Raw genomic sequence first — 19699 nt, forward strand, 5'->3', positions numbered from 1 at the left:
ACTTTACACAAAAACAAACGTGTGTGTGTGTGTGTGTGTTTGCAGGCTGAGAGTCCACAGGAGCAGAGCCCAGGGGTGTTGAGTCGCATCGGGAGCTGGCTGTCCTGGGGTTGGGGCAGAAATGACCCCACCTCCCAAACACAACAAGAAGAGGACCACAGAGAAACCAGAGCAGACGAGACAGACAGTCCCTCACGAGGCGAGACGAGCCCAGCCCTCGAGCGGAATGCCAAACATCTGAGACTCCAACGCAGTCCGTCGATTGAGAGGAGAAGGTCACCTGATCTCTGTGACCAAATGGGCCGGAGGAGATCTAGCAGGAAGAGGCGGAGCTCCCACGGAGATGGGGGCGGGGCTAAATCCCCAACCAGTCCTCAACCTGAAAGCCCTGAAGCAACCAGTTTGACCGGCGGCCCGCGGATGACATGCGCCGACTCAGCTTTTGAGGAGACGCCAGACAGCCTTCCTGAAACCCCTGGAGCAGAAGCGCCAAACTCAGGGAACCGTGAAGATGTCTCCCAAACACACCTGAGCGAAGACGCAGATGTGGATTCACTCGCCCGAGCAGCGCTGGTTTATACAGATATGGATGAGGAACGTGTGGTGAGGCTGACGGAGAGCGCCGAATCCAAGCGCAGGAGCATCAAGGTGTCTCACAGCGAGGTGGTCTTCCCTAAAAAGCTCTTGGTCGCCTCGGAGGAACAGAGGGAAGACCAAAATATGACTCGTAAAGACACCGAACGGCTGAGATCTGATGGAAGAGCCAGGTGAATTATACCTGTTTAACCTGTTCGCAGCTGTGCTTACAGGAATAACAAACTCAATTCTGCCATTTGGTTTGATTTGTGAGCTTTTAAAGCTGAAGTTGCTGTTTGGGTTTGGATTTAAGTCGTGGGAGACGAAACATCAGTGAGAAATACACTGCAAAAAAAGATTTCTCTCGTTTTCTAGTATAAATATCTAAATGTTCTTGAATCAAGATGCATTTATTTGACAAGTAGAATGACTTATGATTCAATATTTTGTTAGTTTATGCTCAAAACACACAAAAATCTGCTATTGGGGCAAGAAAAGATATCTTAATTCAAAGGCTGAACACGATCATTTTTCTTACCCCATTGGGAGATATTTTTGCTTGGTTTGAACTTACAAAAGATTTTGTTTTTCTTAAAGCAAGAAATTGCATCTTGATTCAAGAATTTTTAGACATTTATACTAGAAAACAAGAGAAAATCTTTTTTTTTTTTGCAGTGTTTCAAAGCAAACTGTTGAATGTGCTTCATCTGAACATGGGATATCTTTCTTAAAGATCATCAGGACTAAACATCATGCGTCATATTGTGAAATATGCTCTCTCACAGGTCATTATCAGGTGTTTGTCATTCCTCTGGGCTGTAAAGTCATAGATTATCTGATCTGGTTCAAACAATAAAAGAGGCTTTTTCATAACAATTAAGTATTTACATAGTTAAATGCCAGTTTTTCTTGATGTCAGCCTTGCATTTTTCTACTGTATGCACCAGAAGCTCTTAAAGCAACAGTTCATCTAAAAACCAGGAGGAGATATTTTGAAGGATATTTCTTTTCCATTCAGTGCAAGTGATTTTTAATGCATGGTTTCTACAGGTCTGAAAAAGTCTTAACTCACACTTCCACAAACCAAACGCATTAAAAGGTCTTGAATTGGAGCAGACCATTTTTTGCAGTGCATTTATGATAATAAGTTATTTGCTGATAGCTTTCCCCTTACACAAGCATATATTACTTAAGAAGATTGCACTAGAGTCATAACGTTTATGATGCATTTTTATGCTATTCTTGCTTTTTGTAGCTTAACAGTAATCTCTCATTCACTTCAAAGAATCAGGAATCAGCTTGTAATCTTGTTTTGTAGCTTTTGAAATTTTATCTTGCAGTTCATACTAGTCACTTTCAATGAATGCTAATGAAGAAGGGCAATTGACTTTCTTAATGTATTTATGGCTTGCTTCAAGCAGAGAGAAAGAACTGAAGATTGCAAACAAGGAAGAGCAAAGAAAGAGGAAAGATAATGAGTCAAAAGCTAATGAAGGGAGTAGATACTAATGTGAAAAGTGTGAACTTGACATTCGACCCAGTTTTGACCTTTATTCTTTATTTTACAGATATCCAGAGGACAGAGCGGATGGCACCAATGTGAAGTCCAAAGGCCGAATCGCAGACAAGATCAGTCTGTTTGAGAGAGGAGACACCAATGCAGTCAGCAGCTCCACAAACCTGCGTCACCTGGATATTTCTCCAGCTCGAAATGTGGCCAGTCGTCTTTTCACAGAACGTGCCGGAGCCCGGTCCAGTTCTGCACCTCCAAACCAGACGGTTAAAGAGAGGGCGATGAATTTTAATGCAGGACGGAAGGGGGGAGATAATCTGACTTTGCCGTCTGGTCATACGCTGAGCGAAGGACATTCAAAAATGGCTGAAATATCGCAATCTGAACGTTTTGAAAAATCTACAGCAAAGACAGATACCAGCGGAGAGCCAAAGGTTAAATCCAAACCTCATTTAAACATAGATCAAACAGACTCCAAATCCCACAATGCAACACAAAGCACAAGTGACTCAAACATTGGGAATAAAGAGCTGGATTCTCCGCCAATGGTTTCATCACCTACTGATGAGACACCAGAGGTGAAATCACCAAACCAGACCAGCTCACGATCTAAAAAGCGTCGGGGCAAAGATCCACGGAGCCCCACCAAAGACAAACCTCCTGTAGACATTTTAAAGACCACAGAGCAGTATTCTGATAAAGAAAGACCCGACTCTTCTAGGGAGGCCGTAACCAAAACACCTAAAGTCCCTCCAAGTTTGGAGAAAGCAGCAGAAATTATGCAAAGCACAAAGAAAATATCAGACTCTCCACATGCGGACACAAAATTTCCTAAAGAAATGAAAAGCAAGGAGGAGAAACAGCATAGCTCAAATGAAGAGAAGAAAGAGCGGACAGAGATTACCTCAAAAACGGAAGAGAAACTGAGAAACATCAGCCAAAAGCAGCTTGGTCATGAGCGCTCAGAAGGACAGGGGAAGAGGAACAGAGACGTGATTGTAAACACATCGTTTGGAGAGTCAGGGAAACCAGATCCATCTGTGACAAAAGAAGAGAAACCACCGTCCCTGGAGGACTTGAAGGAGGCCAACGCTAAAGACTCCTCTGAGCCAGCCAATAACAGCACTACAGCTTCCAGGAGAGAAGCCATGCGAAACAGAGGGAGTGAGACGGATACGCTGGTCTTACCTGAGAAAAAAACTGAAAATACCACTGAAAGTGAGCCAAAATCAGCACAAACACCATCCAAGACAAACCAAAATAGTACTGAAGTCAGTACATCAAAGCCAACCAAGCAGAATGAAGAAGAAGCAATTACAACAAAGACGACTAAACACGGTAAATCAAAGAACACCTCAGCTGTGAGACAGGAAGACACTACAGTTTTGCCAACCAATGATGGTAAAGAGACTCAGACTTCAGAGTTAAACTCTGAATTGTCTGATCAGACTAAAGAAAACTCTACTACTACAAGTAGGACACCGGCAACACCAAACCCTACACTGGTCAAAGACCAGAATGAAAATACGGATGCCATAATTTCACCTCAAATTCCCTTTACAGAGGAAGGCGGTCTCAAAAGAGATGAGCCACCCCTACAAAACCAATCAGAGAGCGGAGAAGAACAGAAAACACAGGCAGTGTCTAATAAAAGAGATTTACAACAGCCTAGCACTGATATTAAAAATGGAGGCACCAAGGAAACCCATAGTGAAATCACCGGCACAGAAATTACATCTGTAATAAATGGAGATATACACACTGTGCAGGTGGAAGATCACGTTTCTGACTCTCTTAAACAGTCTGGAGAAAATGCACTTTGCTCTAGCCTTGAAAATACTTTATCTGAAATACCATCTAATAATGGCAATCTACCTATGATTTCAGCAAAAAAGAAGCCCACTTCCTTGTCATCCAAAGCCACTGAAACATGTACTGAGCAATCTGGCCAGGTCACCGCTGAACCAGCCCCAAAAGATGATAAAGCTTTCAGTGATAACGAGAACACAACTTTGTCAAACTCAGCTAATAAAAAAACTAATAATGAAGAGACCACTCTTCCACCAGTAATAACCACTCCTGAAAAACCAAAAACTGTCGAAAAAAACACATCTCCACCAGCCTCAACCAATGAGAAAACCTCCACTTTGCCTACCTCAACTAAAGAAAATACTACAGGTCTATCAACATCCACCAATGATGATGAAAACAAACCTCAACCAGCCTCAACTGATGAGACAATCTCTGCTTTGCCTGCCCCAAGTAATGAACAGACCACGCCTCCAACAGCATCAGCTAATGAACAGACCACGCCTCCAACAGCATCAGCTAATGAACAGACCATGCCTCCAACAGGATCAGCTAACGAAAAGACCACGCCTCCAACAGCATCAGCTAATGAACAGACCACGCCTCCAACAGCATCAGCTAATGAACAGACCACGCCTCCAACACCATCAGCTAATGAAGAGACCACGCCTCCAACACCATCAGCTAATGAACAGATCACACCTCCAACAGCATCAGCTAATGAACAGACCACACCTCCAACAGGATCAGCTAACAAAAAGACCACGCCTCCAACAGCATCAGCTAATGAACAGACCACGCCTCCAACAGCATCAGCTAATGAACAGACCACGCCTCCAACAGCATCAGCTAATGAACAGACCACGCCTCCAACTGGATCAGCTAATGAACAGACCACGCCTCCAACAGCATCAGCTAATGAACAGACCACGCCTCCAACAGGATCAGCTAACGAAAAGACCACGCCTCCAACAACATCAGCTAATGAACAGACCACGCCTCCAACAGGATCAGCTAACGAAAAGACCACATCTCCTACTGGATCAGCTAATGAACAGACCACGCCTCCAACAGGATCAGCTAACGAAAAGACCACATCTCCTACTGGATCAGCTAATGAACAGACCACGCCTCCAACAGCATCAGCTAATGAACAGACCACACCTCCAACAGGATCAGCTAACGAAAAGACCACGCCTCCAACAGCATCAGCTAATGAACAGACCACGCCTCCAACAGGATCAGCTAACGAAAAGACCACATCTCCTACTGGATCAGCTAATGAACAGACCACGTCTCCAACAGCATCAGCTAATGAACAGACCACGCCTCCAACAGCATCAGCTAATGAACAGACCACGCCTCCAACAGGATCAGCTAACGAAAAGACCACATCTCCTACTGGATCAGCTAATGAACAGACCACGCCTCCAACAGGATCAGCTAACGAAAAGACCACATCTCCTACTGGATCAGCTAATGAAAAGACCATGCCTCCAACAGCATCAGCCAATGAAAAGACTACTCCCCCAGCAGCAGCATCAAATGAACAGACCACGCCCCTAAGGGCATCAGCTACTGAACTGACCTCGCCTCCAACAGCATCAGGCATTGAATCAGCCACGCCTCTACCAGCACCAACCATTGAGACAACTTGCACATTATCCGATAATGTACAAACCATACCATCTGCCTCATTAACCGTTAGGTCTCCCTCCACTTCATTAGCCTCCAGTGATGAAAAGAACAAACCTCCACCAGCCTCATCTAATGAAAATGACACAACTCCATCAGAGTCAACTAGCAAAATGACAACTAATGAAAATACCAAATCCCCACAAGCCTCAACCAATGGCACAACCTCCACTTTACCTGCCTCGCCTAAAGAAAAGACTACACCTTCACCAGCATCAACCACTGAGACACTCTCTGCTACATTAAGCTCCAGTGACGACATAAACAAACTTCATCCAGCCTCAACTAATGAGACAGTCTCTGCTTTACCTGACTCAGCTAATGATAAGACAGTGCCTTCAACAGCCTCAACTAATGAAAAGAACACAGCTACAATAGAGTCAAGTAATAAATGGACAACTAATGAAGAGACCACATCTCCACAATCCTCAACCAATAAAACAACCTCCCAAAAAAAGACTGCTCCCCTACCAGCATCAATCACTGAGACAATCTCTGCTACATTAAGCTCCAATGATGACAAGAACACACCTTCACCAACCTCAACTAATGAAAAAACTACATCGTCATTAGACTCCAAAGAGAGAACCACACCTCCACCAGCCTCAACTAATGATACAATCTCCACTTTGACTGGCCTGGCTAATGAAAAGAACACCCCTCCCGCAGCATTAGCCAATGAAAAAGCCAAACCTATACCAGGACCAACTATTGAGACAACCTCCACATTATCTGGCTCAGATAATGAAAAGACCACTCCATCTGCATCATCAACCATTGAGTTTGCCTCCTCTTCATTAGGCTCAGGTGATGACAAGACCAAACCACCATCAGTCTTAAATAATGACAAGACCACACCTCCACAAGCCACAACTAAAGAAAATGCTGCACCTCTACAATCTTCAACCAATCCACCAGTCTCCATTGATATCACTACTAAAAATGAAAAGACCACACCACTACCAACATCATCCCATTCCCCCCTAACCTCTATCAATGGAAATAATATAACTCCACTTCCTTCATCCAAAGAAAAGACAATATCACCACCAGACAATGATAGTAGCAAGGCCACACCTTCACCAGAAAAGCCCTTGGGTCCTGAAGTCTCAGTGAAAGAGAAGATCTTCTCCATTAAATCTACAACTCCATCCACAAGAAAAAATGAATTTATCCTCAAACCCTTTCTCCTTCCACAAATCCCTGCTGCACCCGGAAGCTCCTCCCAAAGCAGGGACTCTCCATCTAGCTGGCTCGATGTGGATCACCAACGTCCTTTAAGGAAGAAGCTGTTGATTCCAGATCCCAAGCTGAGCTCCTCTGCGAGTGAGACCAACCTCCTGAACACATCGGGAGATTTTGACCCAGATGACTTCATTGCAAATGTGAAAAGGCTAGCAATGCCATTCAATCTTCCCCTACGCAAACACAATAAACATCGTCTGCAAGCACCTCCGTTTGCCATGCCTGCCATCAAAGAAGACCACTTTGAGAAACCCTTTGATCCGGAGGAGTTCCAGTATGGCTTGAGGCGAAGGAGAGAATTCATTTTGGATTTGCCTTCAAGTTCAAAATCAAAGAGTCAAGCTGCAGAAGTCAAGGACGCAGAGATCAAACCAAAACGAGAGAGCATCCTCACGAGGTCCGTTATCTTTCAGAGAGCAAGGAAGGGGTCTGAAAAGGTAGAGGAAGAAAAAGAGGAGGGAACAGATGTAAATACAACAGAAACACTGAAGCCAAAATCTCGTTTGGAGAGATGCTCTATCGTAAGCGTTCTACGCAGCCCCAGTAAAGGAAGACGAATGGAGTTTTTAAGCCCCACTGAGAGTCCTTCAGGTGGACTGTTATCACCCAGCGATGGTTCTGGGTATACAGCACCTCCAGAATTACAGCTAGCCCCAACTATAGAACCAACCAAATTGGTCCCAATAGAGGAAACCCTAGTTAAGAATAACAGCCACGATACACTGTCTGGTTCTCAGGTTATTCTAAAATCTAGCTCGGACATTGGGCTTGCCATGACACCTGACCTCAAAACGTCTTCAAGAGACCCCACAGTCTCTCTATTAAAAGACTCTAGTGGTAGCCAAGCTAGTTCCCAGGTTGTACCGACTCCTATGAAAGATGATGAACCTACTCTTGCACCTGACTTGAAAGCAAATTCAGCAGAACCTTCAGTCACCATGTTTACAGACACTAATGTTCCTACTCCCCCCAGTGATTCCCAGACCAGTTCCCAAGTTGTGCTGAAACCTATGAAAGATATTGGACCTACCCTGGCACCTGACTCGAAAACAACTTCAGCAGACCTTCCAATCACAATGTTAACAGACACTGATGCTCCTCCACCTAGTTGTACTCAGTCTGGTTCCCAGGATGATGGACTTGCCATGACACCTGACCTTAATGCCTCTACTCCTCCCCGTGGTTCCCAGACTGATTCCCAGGTTGTACTGAAACCCACTACAGATGATGGACCTACACTGACAACTGACTTGAAAATAACTTCATTAGACCCTTCAATCACCACGTTAACAGACGCTAATACACCTTTGATGCCTAGTTATACCCAGTGTGGTTCCCAGGATGATCTTAAACTTATCAAGGATGATGGACCTGCAATAATACCTGATCTCCAAAAAACTTCAAGAGACCCCACAGTCACTATGTTTACAGACACTAATGAATCACTGCTTCTCAATTGTACCCAGACTGGTTCTGATGATGCCCTGAAAACAACTACAGTAGATGTGAATGCTTCTCCACCATGTCCTTGCTTTGATGACATAATGTTGCCTTGTTTCCTGGAGAAATTTCTTCCTGAGGAACCTGAAAACGCTCAACCATCAAATAAGATCAACCCACTGGTCAGCCATCCCTCATTCATCACAATGACCACAGCAACAACACATACTTGCATACATTCATATCCTAAGCTAGTGCTAAGTGATATTTTACAATAGAGTTGTTCTGTGTGTGTATATTTGTGTGTTCTGGTTAGATGGCTAGAGAAAGTGCCTCAGTTCCTGGTCTAGTGGATCTGAATAAGGCTGTTGACGTAGCTGATGGGAAGATCCCAGAAGAGACGATTCCTCCGGCACCTGTAGTTCCAGCGGCTCAAATCCCTCAAGCTAAACCTCAGCGAACACTTCCAAATGTATGAGTCCATAACAAATGCGTATTTTCTTTGTAAATGCTAAATATAATTATGTTCATAGCTGCAATAGCTCTGCATGCCAGCTTGTTATTCATGCGTGTCCATATTTGTACATGACGATGTGGGAGATTTGAAGTTTGTTGACCAAAACTTGTTCAACTTGTTGAACCTTTGAACAGGGTAAAATCTTTGGGTTATCATTGGCTCATGTTTTTGACAGTTTGTCTGTTTGGTTAAATATTCTGAAACATTTGCAATCCAATAACCTGCATTACTCTCTTAACCACAGCGTTTTGTCTTTCAGATTCCAGCTTCTCGCGGAATCCACCGGCGTCCTGGAAAGGTTTGCAAGAATTTCAAACCCTTGAACTATCAGAGAATTTCATACCTGTAAACCTGCTCTATTTGCATAACATGAGCAAAGTTGATTTTATTTATGCTTTAAACATGCAAGTAAAAATATGTGACATCTTGGGCCCTAATTTGGCGTTTTGTGGCCGTCAGATTGTGATATTTGAGCACCATCAGTTCAGCGGTCAGTCCTTTGAGTTCTACAGGGATCAACCTGATTCCACACACATGAAACTGTCCAGTGTCATATCTGTTAAAGTGGTCAGAGGATGGTAAGTGGCATCTATGGAGAACAAATACTGGGCCTTTCAGTTGAATAGATTTAACTGTGCATTTTGGCCTCTCCTAGCTGGATATTATATGAGAAACCGGGATTTGAGGGACGATGCATCCCTCTGGAAGAGGAAGGAGTTATAGAACTGCCCAATCAATGGACAGAAGAGGGTGAAGAAACATCTGCCCCTGTGGTCATTGGCTCAATTCGACTGGCTGTCATAGTAAGTGACCTTCTTGAAATTATTGTTTTGAACACAATAACCAAAGGTCAAAAGAGATGGGAGTGACTGCTGTGTTTTCCTGTATGTTTCTGCAGGACTACACTCCTCCCCGGATAGAGCTGTTCACCGAGCCCGCTGGAATGGGCAGAAGCTCTGAGTTTGTGGATGAAACTGTGGAAGTGGGCAGTTTTAACCGTCCTCAGAGCACCGGCTCCATCAAAGTCCACAGTGGTCTGTAAGTTCTGCTCGGACCTTGAGCGTTTACTGGGTTGTGTGTTGTCAATGTGAAGCTCTTGACATGCACATCTTTACTGAGTGCTTACAAAAAATTTATTATGATTCATTTTCTGTTTTGGAGAACTGGGCAAGTTACCTTTCAATACCTTTCAATTTCAATACTCTATGTCTCTATGTAGGCATTAATTTGTACATATGTTGTTATATGAATAGGCTATCCGAACATACAAACGTCAAAAGAAAGAACCGGGTATTTGCTGGTTAACAAAAGCATTTTATTCTAGCTTCATTATTTTTAGTAAACACTTGAATGTGGGCAAGTTTCATAAAAAAAAAACAAATGAATAAATAAATAAATAACATTTAGAACCAAAGGCCGAAAAAAAGACTATGAATGAATTACAGCATCCCAAAATGCTTGGCCGTCGTTAACTCTTCATGGGTCATAATTGTATAATTCCATAACGTTACACAGTTTTGATGCTGTTTTATGTCTGATCCGTGACATTACATGTGGAAGCATCTGTTGTTTTGGGATAGCGCCCCCTAATGCACAACAATGAAAACATGGATTTCCAGAGTAGCTGTAGCTCACATATATTTAGACTTTTTTTAAGTATAAGTCAAGTATACTTAAATATTATTCTGCTCGTTATCTGGCAACCCTGGGTCAAGACACACCTCCTTCCCTGTGATTTCTTGTATTACACATTTAAATATGTTATTTACTATTTATTCAGTTCAGTTCTGTACACACTGTAAATGCGGTTGCCAGTACCAGATTTTATCTGAAATCAATACGGTTGTAGAATGCGGTCGTCACTCTTAAATTATCTTAAATAACTGAACTGTGCACATACAGAACAAGAGTTAAGTACTAAACTGTATGTACAGTGCAAAGACCGTGTTGTGAGAACATAATGACTGGATTCCTGATGATGATTCATGAGTATGTTATGCTTCATAAGAGCGTTTGAGTCACAGCATTAGTCACGCTGAGCCATATAAACAATATCAGAACCCTGCACTCAGACTATAGCACAAAAACTCATTCTGATGCTCTCAGTAGAGTTTATAACAGACAGAAAGAGGCAAATAGCATGCTAATAATTATTAAAGTGGCAGATACAGACACTTCAGTCACACAATACTTGTAAACTCTAGATATATTGTTTTTGTGTGTGTGTGTGTGTGTGTGTGTGTGTGTGTGTGTGTGTGTGTGTGTGACAAAAACACAGAGGAAAGACAGGAATAATCAGGAAAAGGGCAGAATGGCAGATGAAAGCTATGGCAGGAATGTAAGCAGGAATAGAAAGAGAAAATCACAGATTGTTGAGGAGGGTGGAGGTGAATGATTTACAGCAGCAGAACACAACAACAACAACAACCAGGAATATTTACAGAACAACATATTCATATTTGTTTGTTTTAAGTCAAAATAGCATTTAATGGAACAGAGGTCAGTTGTGTTTGTTTGTGTAGTCTGTCTCTCTGTAGATTCTGATGAAGTAGATAAAAACCACTGAAGGTGATCTCGGTCAGTTGATCAGGTGACGGATGATTGACAGCTGTCGTCTCTGCTCTGCAGGTGGATGGTTTACAGTGATCCAGGTTTCCAGGGTCTGCTGGCGGTTCTGGAGGCCGGAGAGTATCCGTTCCCGGAGGCCTGGGGTTTCCCGTCGCCCGTGGTCGGCTCTCTGAGACCTCTGAGAATGGTACGAATCACACCGTAGCGTTACTCACCCGTCTGCAGTCATCACGCAGTGTGTCACCAGAACTCTGCTTGTTTTCCAGGGCGCTCTGAAGGTCGAGAAGCCAAACGCAGTCAAGGTTTGTGAGTTTCAGTGACTTCTCTTCCTCAGTATGTTTTGTCATGTCTTACAGGACAAACATTGAAAACATACATTTACCGCAGAAGCACAGTGACTGAATATATACGAATGCATTAGATTTACGTGTTTATGCTTAAAACAAAAACAAATATCAGAGTCAGAAAAATCAACTGAATTCAAAGGGAAAACAAGTTTATTTACCCCATTGGCAGATATTTGTTCTTGTTTTGCACTTAAACGTACTTAATTTTGATACATTTTTTCGGAAGACTTAGTTTCCTGATTTAAGAGTGTTAGATATTTGTACCAGAGACGGTTTACACTGAGGTCAGAGTGTGATTTCTTCATGGCTCGGTGTCTCAGGCCGTGTTGTATGAGAAGGCCGGTCTGGAGGGCCGATGCATGGAGGTTCAGGGAGACGTCTTCTCCTTCACCAGGACAGAAACGGACCCGAGCGACCCGGACGATCACGGACTGAACTGTGTGGAATCACTCAAGATCCTCGGAGGCCTGTGAGTCCTGAACCCAGAGGTTTATCCTCAGTATTTATGTCTTGTTTTCCATTGCAAACATTCAAACGTCCTTAAAACAACTAACATTGTTTATCGAGCAAAATGACTGAAAAGTCTTAAAAAGTGATCGAAAAATAAATTCAGCCATTGGCAGATATTCATTCTTGTTTTGAGCATAAACTCACTTCATTTTGATCCCTTTTTAAGAAAACAAGTCTTGAAGAAATTTTGCTTCTCAAGTAAAAGTTTCTTTTAAAGAGGTCATGAAATGCCTTTTTTTAATTATTTTATATTTCCGGAGTTGCGCTTATAATCTTAGTATGGTTTCTTCATCAAAGAATGTTAGTTCTGAGCTCTGAAACTTACAGTGTTTTTATTTCAGAGCAACCTCTCATGTGTATTATATTATATTATTATATAACAGTTAGATTTTTTAATTAATCAAACCTTTCAAGGGTGTTGTAGATACTTGCACTCTAAAACAAGACAAAAATACTGAATAAGAATTAGCATTTTCTGCATTCTTTTCTCAACTGTCATTACTTTTTGAAAAAAGTATCTCAGATATTTTCTTGTGAATTTAAAGTAACTTGAAAAAGTAATCTGATTATGTAACTAGCGTTACTTGTAAGGCGTTATATTACTAGTTACTTGTAAAAAGAAGTAATCTGATTACGTAACTTGAATAACTTGTACTTGCATTGTTACTAGTTAATTGTAGCAAGTAATCTGATTACATAACTAGTGTTATTAGTAATGTTACATTACTAGTAACTTGTAAAAAGTAAGCTGACTGCATAACTAGCGTTACTTGTAGTGCATTGTTACTAGTTACTGTAAAAAAATAATCTGATTACGTAACTAGCATTACTTGCAATACATTACTAGTTACTGTGAAAAAGTAATTTGATTATGTAACTAGTGTTACTTGTAAGGCGTTAGATTACTAGTTACTTGTAAAAAAAAGTAATCTGATTACGTAAATTGAATTACTTGTAGTGCATTGTTACTAGTTAATTGTAACAAGTAATCTGATTACAAAACTAGCATTACTTGTAATGCATCATGTTACTAGTCACTGAAAAAAGTAATCTGATTTTGTAAATAGTGTTACTTGTAAGGCGTTAGATTACTAGTTACTTGTAAAAAAAGTAATCTGATTACGTAGCTTGAATTACTTGTAGTTCATTGTTACTAGTTAATTGTAACAAGTAATCTGATTACATAACTAGCATTGCTTGTAATATGTTACATTACTGGTTACTGTAAAAAAGTAATTTGATTATGTTACTATTGTTACTTGTAAGGCGTTAGATTACTAGTTACTTGTAAAAAAAAAAAGTAATCCGATTATGGAACTTGAATTACCTGTAGTGCATTGTTACTAGTTAATTGTAACAAGTAATCTGATTACGTAACTAGCATTACTTGTAATGCATTACGTTACTAGTTACTGTGAAAAAGTAATCCGATTACGTAACTAGCATTATTTGTAATGCGTTATGTTACTAGTTACTTCTTGTAACTAATCTGATCAAGTAGTGTTACTTGTAATGTGTTACTCCCGACACTGCTGTTGGATGCTTTACTCTCTTCTCGTCTCAGGTGGGTGGGATACGATGACGAAGATTTCGAGGGGCAGCAGTTCGTTCTGGAGGAAGGAGAGTATTTGGACTGGACAGACTGGGGCGGAACGGGGGAACAACTCCTCTCTCTACGGCCCGTTTTCATGGTGAGTCTCATCTTTACTAGCCATCGGTCACCACGCTTCACTAGCTGGGTGATTAGTCATGTTGTGCTTAAGCTGTAAGAGCGTTTGATGAGTTCTGAAGCTTAAAACTCAAGGATAATGTATTTTTTACTTCAAAATTTCATGTTTAAATTCAGTATGTTACTTTTTGTTTCTTTGTAATAATTTGTGAAACTTATTTGCAATTTCTGAGTGGAAAATATTTTAAAGTAAATCATTCACCGGATTTGTCTAGTGGACTACCTCCTGAGATTTTACAATTACATTTAATCATTTAGCAGACGCTTTTATCCAATGCAACTTACAAATGAGGACAATGGAAGTAATCAAAACTAACAAAAGAACAATGATATGCAAGTGCTATAACAGGTTTTTATATTATTATATTAATAGAATAGAAAAACAATAGAGCAAGCTAGTGTTAGAGAACTTTTTTGTTAATTGTCTAATAAATAAAAAGAAAACAGATAGAATACAAAAAGATTAGAAATGCTAGTCTTAATTTTTTTAAAGAAATCAATTTGTGTGCTAAAAGGGACTAAAAGTCTAAAAGGGACAATTTTTTTTTGTAAGTATAGAATTAGAATAGAGAGTGCTAGAGTTAGAGGGTCAGATAACGTTTCTTGAAGATGTGGATTGAGTTGTGCAGGTCATTCAACCCAGAGGGAACTTAATGAAAGAGTCTGTGAAAGTCTGGATGGTGAAATTGTGATGGAACGATGGGTTTGCTGGAATCACAAGCAGTTCTGTCTTGGCAAAGTTAAGTTGAAGGTGATGGTCCATCATCCAGGAAGAAATGTCAGTTAGACAAGCTGAGATGCGAATAGCTACCGTCGGATCATCAGGATGGAATGAGAGGTAGAGTTGAGTGTCATCAGCATAGCAGTGGTATGGAAAGCCATGTTTCTGAATGACAGAACCTAATGATGCCATGTAGACAGAGAAGAGAAGTGGTCCAAGAACTGAGCCCTGAGGCACCCCAGTAGTTAGATGTTGAGACTTGGACACCTCCCCACTCCAAGATACTTTGAAGGACCTATCTGATAGGTAAGACTCAAACCATTGAAGTGTGGTTCCTGAGATGCTCTTTGCCAGTAGGGTTGATAGGAGGATCTGGTGGTTAACCGGGTCAAAAGCAGCGGACAGATCAAGCAGGATAAGTACTGAAGATCTGGATTCCGCTCTTGCCAGTCTTAGAGCTTCAACAACTGAGAGCAAGGCCGTCTCAGCTGAATGTCCACTTCTGAAGCAAGATTTGTTGCTGTCAAGGAGATTGTTCTGTGTGAGAAAGGAAGAGACTTGGTTGAACACAGCTCGTTCAAGTGTTTTGGCAATGAATGGAGGAAGGAAAACCAGTCTGTGGTTCTCTAAAAGAGATGGGGGTGGGTTTCTTAAGTAGTGGAGTTATACGGGTTTGTCTAAATGACAATGAAAGAACACCAATGTGGAGGGATGTGTTAATGATTTGAGTGAGCGCAGGTAAAACTGGTACAACAGGTACAACAATAACAGGTATAACTGCAACAGGTACAACTTTTAGGTTAGTAGTTAAATTTTGTCTTCATATTTTGTAAAAGCCAAGTTAATTTGCATTATTTACCAGGTAAATTAAACATTTAAAAAAAATTAAAACATTTTAATCTTAAATTTATTTTACTTTAACAAAAACGAATAAAATATAAAAGTAATATATACATTTATGTAATGTTTATATTATATTATAGTGTATATATATATATATATATATATATATATATATATATATATATATATATATATATATATATATATATATAAAATATTATTATGACTGGGCAAGTTAACAAGTTATTAATGCATTAATTAACTAATGCAGATAATTATTTTATCGCATGTTAATTTAAGTGTTTTTAAATTTAAAGCAAATTTTAGTTTAATTTTATTTTTATATGAGTTAATTAATAATTAGCTGTTCATCAGCTAACAAACCCCAGTTTGTGGAATTGTTCCTGTTTTGTAAGTCACTTTGTAAGCGTCTGCTAAATGCATGAATGTAAATAGGAAATTCTGACTTCCCATTTAAAGCACCGGTGTGTGCAGCCATAAAACACTGAGTGCTCTGCTCTGTTCTGCTCTGTCCAGCTGTTGAACTCATAAACACATGCTGTGTAAACATCACCTGTGATCGGGGTCAGGTGAACCCCAAACTGAGTTACTGATTTAGGATCAGTTCAGAAATTTTTACACATCTCTGATCTCCATCAGTCATTATTACTACAAATAGTAAACAGCCAAACGCTTTACACAACGTCCATCAGCGTATACCTGCGGTGTTTATGAGCTCTGGACACACAATGGCAGGAAATTACCGAACCAGAGCCAGCGCCGAACGCATGCCAACTGTTTTCTAATGTAAGACAACCAAAGGCTGTGAAATGCTTTGTTTTTCAGGATTTCTCCTCCCCTCATATGAAGATGTTTAGTGAGCCGGACTTCTCAGAGCGCGGCGTCTGCATGGACCTCCTGGAGCCGCTGGATAACGCCTTGAACACACGCTACGGCCCGCAGACGCGCTCCATCGAGGTCCTGGCCGGAGTGTGAGTCACTTTCTTCATTACAGAGACCAGACGTAAAAACACACCATGGAGAATTTGGTTTTTAATAACTTATAAACCATTAAAGAGCTGCAGGATTGTTAATCGATGGTGCCTGTTTCTGTTTAAACCACCAGTTTGTATATCAAATTTAATGGCTGAATTTGTGCCAAAAAACTACATTACCCATGATGCTATATGAGAAAATTCCACCAATCAGAGAGTAACTGAGAGCAAATTCACTCCCATGAAGCATTGTGGGATTGTGAGGAAAAAGACATAATTGTGAACTTAAAAGTTATTTTTTTGTGTCAAAAACAGAACAAAACATAAAACTAAATTGACAGCATTTAACGGCTGAATTTGTGGTGGAAAATTACATTACCCATAATGCTGTGTGTAACATTCCACCAATCAGAGAGTTGCAGTAAACAAAGCCCGCCCACTCTAATGAAGCACCAGCTTTACTGTCAAAATATTTAAATGTTTATATAATAGCAATAAATACGAAATATATATATTTTCTAAAAAAAAATCAACAACGCAAACATTTCTGGAACCAAACAGTGGGTGGGCTCTAATGCACTCTCTTCAGCCAATCAGGATGTCCATCACTGAAGTGACAGCTCATCAATAGAAAACCGTCCGACCAAGAAACTGGCTCAAAGTTACATGCCGTTGGTTTCAGTCTGCTACTGCTTCCACAGAACTCATGATCGGACCTGTTCAGGTAAATGCACATAGTTTCCCGCCCCAAGCAGGTCATGTGACACCTACACGAACACAGGTCGGCCTCGGGCTGATCAGAGCAACAGAGTCTGCCAGAAAATGACAATAACAGACGAGCAGAAATGCAAATCATGTGAAACGATAGAAAGAGTGTTTGCTTTTGCTGCTGAGCTCCTCACAATCCATGCGGTTCCCTGTAATTACTCGTGTGTGTGTGTGTGTGTGTGTGTGTGTGTGAAGGGCACTGCCTTTCAAACAAAATGTCTAAACACATACAGGCATGTTTCTGGTTTTAAATTGAAGTGCTCAACACACACACACACACACTCTGTTACACACATAAATACACACACACACACACACACACTCTGTCACACACATAAATACACACAAACACACACACACACACACTCTGTCACACACATAAATACACACAAACACACACACACACACTGAATTGTAAGATGAAATTTAGTTACTTTTTTCATTTTAACTCTGTGGTGGGGGAAAAACACTGAATTGAGAGATATAAACTTGCAAATTTGCAAAAACAAAAACAAAAAAACTGAAATAAAACTGAAAAGCAAACAAAACAAAACTGTTATTGTTATAATTACCAAGAAAAACACTGGTGGAAACAAACTTCCATAGAATCTACAGTGAAAACAAGTTCATGTGTCTGACTCCAGAGGCAGATATTTTTCTGATTTACAATTTATTTTAATGCATTGTGTTTCTGCAGTAAATATATCTTCATTAATGAATGTTTATATATTTATACTGGAAAAAAGACTGAGGTAGAACATCAGTAAAGGCAAAGACGTAATGACTGCATTTCTGTAATTGTGTTCGTGTGTGTGTGTGTGTTTGCGTGAGTGTGTGTGTGTGTGTGTGTGTGTGTGTGTGTGTGTGTGTGTGTGTGTGTGTGTGAGAGAGTGTGTGTGTGTGTGTGTGTGTGTGTGTGTGTGTGTGTGTGTGAGAGAGTGTGTGTGTGTGTGTGTGTGTGTGTGTGTGTGTGTGTGTGAGACGCATGCATGCATTAAGGCAGGTCTGGATTTGTTCAGGCACATGTGTGGGCTCCTTGGCTCTGTGAGTCTCATTATTTTGGAAACGCTGTAGTTTTTCTGCATTAAATGTCAGTTTGGGCTTCAAGGAATGTAAAGCACTAAACACTGAGCATCTTCAGAACAAAACTGCAGCTGCGTTCTTCTTATATGAGACCCTGGACCTCAAAACCAGTCGTAAGGGTCCTTGTTTTAAAACTGAGATTTATATATTTTCTGAAGCTGAATAAATCATCTCAGAACGTTCAGCGAGGACAGAAGTGAATGTGTGTGGTTGGTGTGTTGTAGGTGGGTGGTGTTCGAGGGTCCCGGGTTCTCGGGTCAGCAGTATGTTCTGGAGAAGGGTCTGTACGGAAGCCCGGAGGACTGGGGCTCCTCCCACAGCCGCGTCTGCTCGGCCGTCCCCGTGATCCTGGTGAGAGACTGACCGGGTCATGAATACACCGCGATCTGACCATCAACATAGAGACGGTTCTGCTTTTCTAACTGGACAATAATGACCCAAGATCAGTTAATAATCTGAATATTTTATATTTCAGGAAAATCTGGAAAGCTCCTGCCACTTCCAGGTTTGTACAATACCTATTATTATTTATTTATTATTTCTTCTTCTTTCTTCTTTTTGTTCAAATTGTTCTAATTAATAGTTTCTTTTGGAAAAATAATGAATTGTGTGTTTGTGTGTTTTTATTATTTTGTTCTGGTTTTAATATATATATATATATAATGTTGTTCCAATTTTACTAATTATTTTATTATTAATAATAACATTTAATTTTATTATTATTGAAATGATTATTATTACGTTTATTTAAATATTTTAAGTAAAACATTATTTCAATTTGTATTCCTAATTATTATTTTTAAATACAAAATATTATTAATAATATTTTTATATATGCACACACACATAGAATTTCAGTTATAGTTATTATATATCATATCTACATGATTCTAATTAAACCTAAAAAAATTTACATATAATTAATTATAAAAATATATACATATTTTTTATATATTATTAGATTCTTTTTATTTTTTAGTTTGGTATAAAATAATTGTTATTATTTAATTTTCAAATTATTGTTTCATACATATATTTTTGTTCTGATTATCCTAATTTAAGAAGGTGTTAATATGGCGAGTGGTTGTGTTGATGTAATAGATGGAGTTATTCTCTGAGTCTGGATTCGGAGGAACATCTGTCCTGCTGAAGGACTCATTACCCACAATCCCCAGCGGCTTCAGTGTGCGCTCCTGCAGGGTTCATGCGGGCAGGTTCGTCAGATCTGTTCCGTCATCAGTCTGTGTGTGTGTGTGTGTGTGTTTCTGCTCTCACGCGTGTGGGTGTGTGTGTGCGCAGCTGGCAGGCGTTCAGCGGCGAGTGTTTCTCGGGTCATCAGT

The 19699-nt window shown here is 40.4% G+C and overlaps 2 protein-coding genes across 3 annotated transcripts in view; one reads left to right on the forward strand and one right to left on the reverse strand.

The window, feature by feature from the left end:
• The window catches only part of LOC127956256 (melanocortin-2 receptor accessory protein 2B-like), a 126539-nt gene that overhangs the window by 85960 nt on the left and 20880 nt on the right, over window positions 1-19699 (reverse strand). The window lies entirely within an intron of this gene.
• Window positions 1-19699, forward strand: part of LOC127956584 (mucin-17-like) — a 37733-nt gene that overhangs the window by 14701 nt on the left and 3333 nt on the right. Inside the window, exons 6-22 of the mRNA XM_052554611.1 lie at window positions 46-767; window positions 2145-4351; window positions 4841-8460; window positions 8595-8750; window positions 9055-9093; window positions 9255-9373; window positions 9451-9598; window positions 9694-9833; window positions 11424-11550; window positions 11630-11665; window positions 12031-12179; window positions 13785-13911; window positions 16360-16505; window positions 18584-18710; window positions 18835-18864; window positions 19461-19573; window positions 19659-19697. Of these exons, the coding sequence (XP_052410571.1) occupies window positions 46-767; window positions 2145-4351; window positions 4841-8460; window positions 8595-8750; window positions 9055-9093; window positions 9255-9373; window positions 9451-9598; window positions 9694-9833; window positions 11424-11550; window positions 11630-11665; window positions 12031-12179; window positions 13785-13911; window positions 16360-16505; window positions 18584-18710; window positions 18835-18864; window positions 19461-19573; window positions 19659-19697 (8045 nt within the window). The remainder of the gene's footprint in view (window positions 1-45; window positions 768-2144; window positions 4352-4840; window positions 8461-8594; window positions 8751-9054; window positions 9094-9254; window positions 9374-9450; window positions 9599-9693; window positions 9834-11423; window positions 11551-11629; window positions 11666-12030; window positions 12180-13784; window positions 13912-16359; window positions 16506-18583; window positions 18711-18834; window positions 18865-19460; window positions 19574-19658; window positions 19698-19699) is intronic.

The sequence above is a fragment of the Carassius gibelio genome, chromosome B4 (genome assembly GCF_023724105.1).
Source record: "Carassius gibelio isolate Cgi1373 ecotype wild population from Czech Republic chromosome B4, carGib1.2-hapl.c, whole genome shotgun sequence".
NCBI classification, from domain to species: Eukaryota; Metazoa; Chordata; class Actinopteri; order Cypriniformes; family Cyprinidae; genus Carassius; species Carassius gibelio.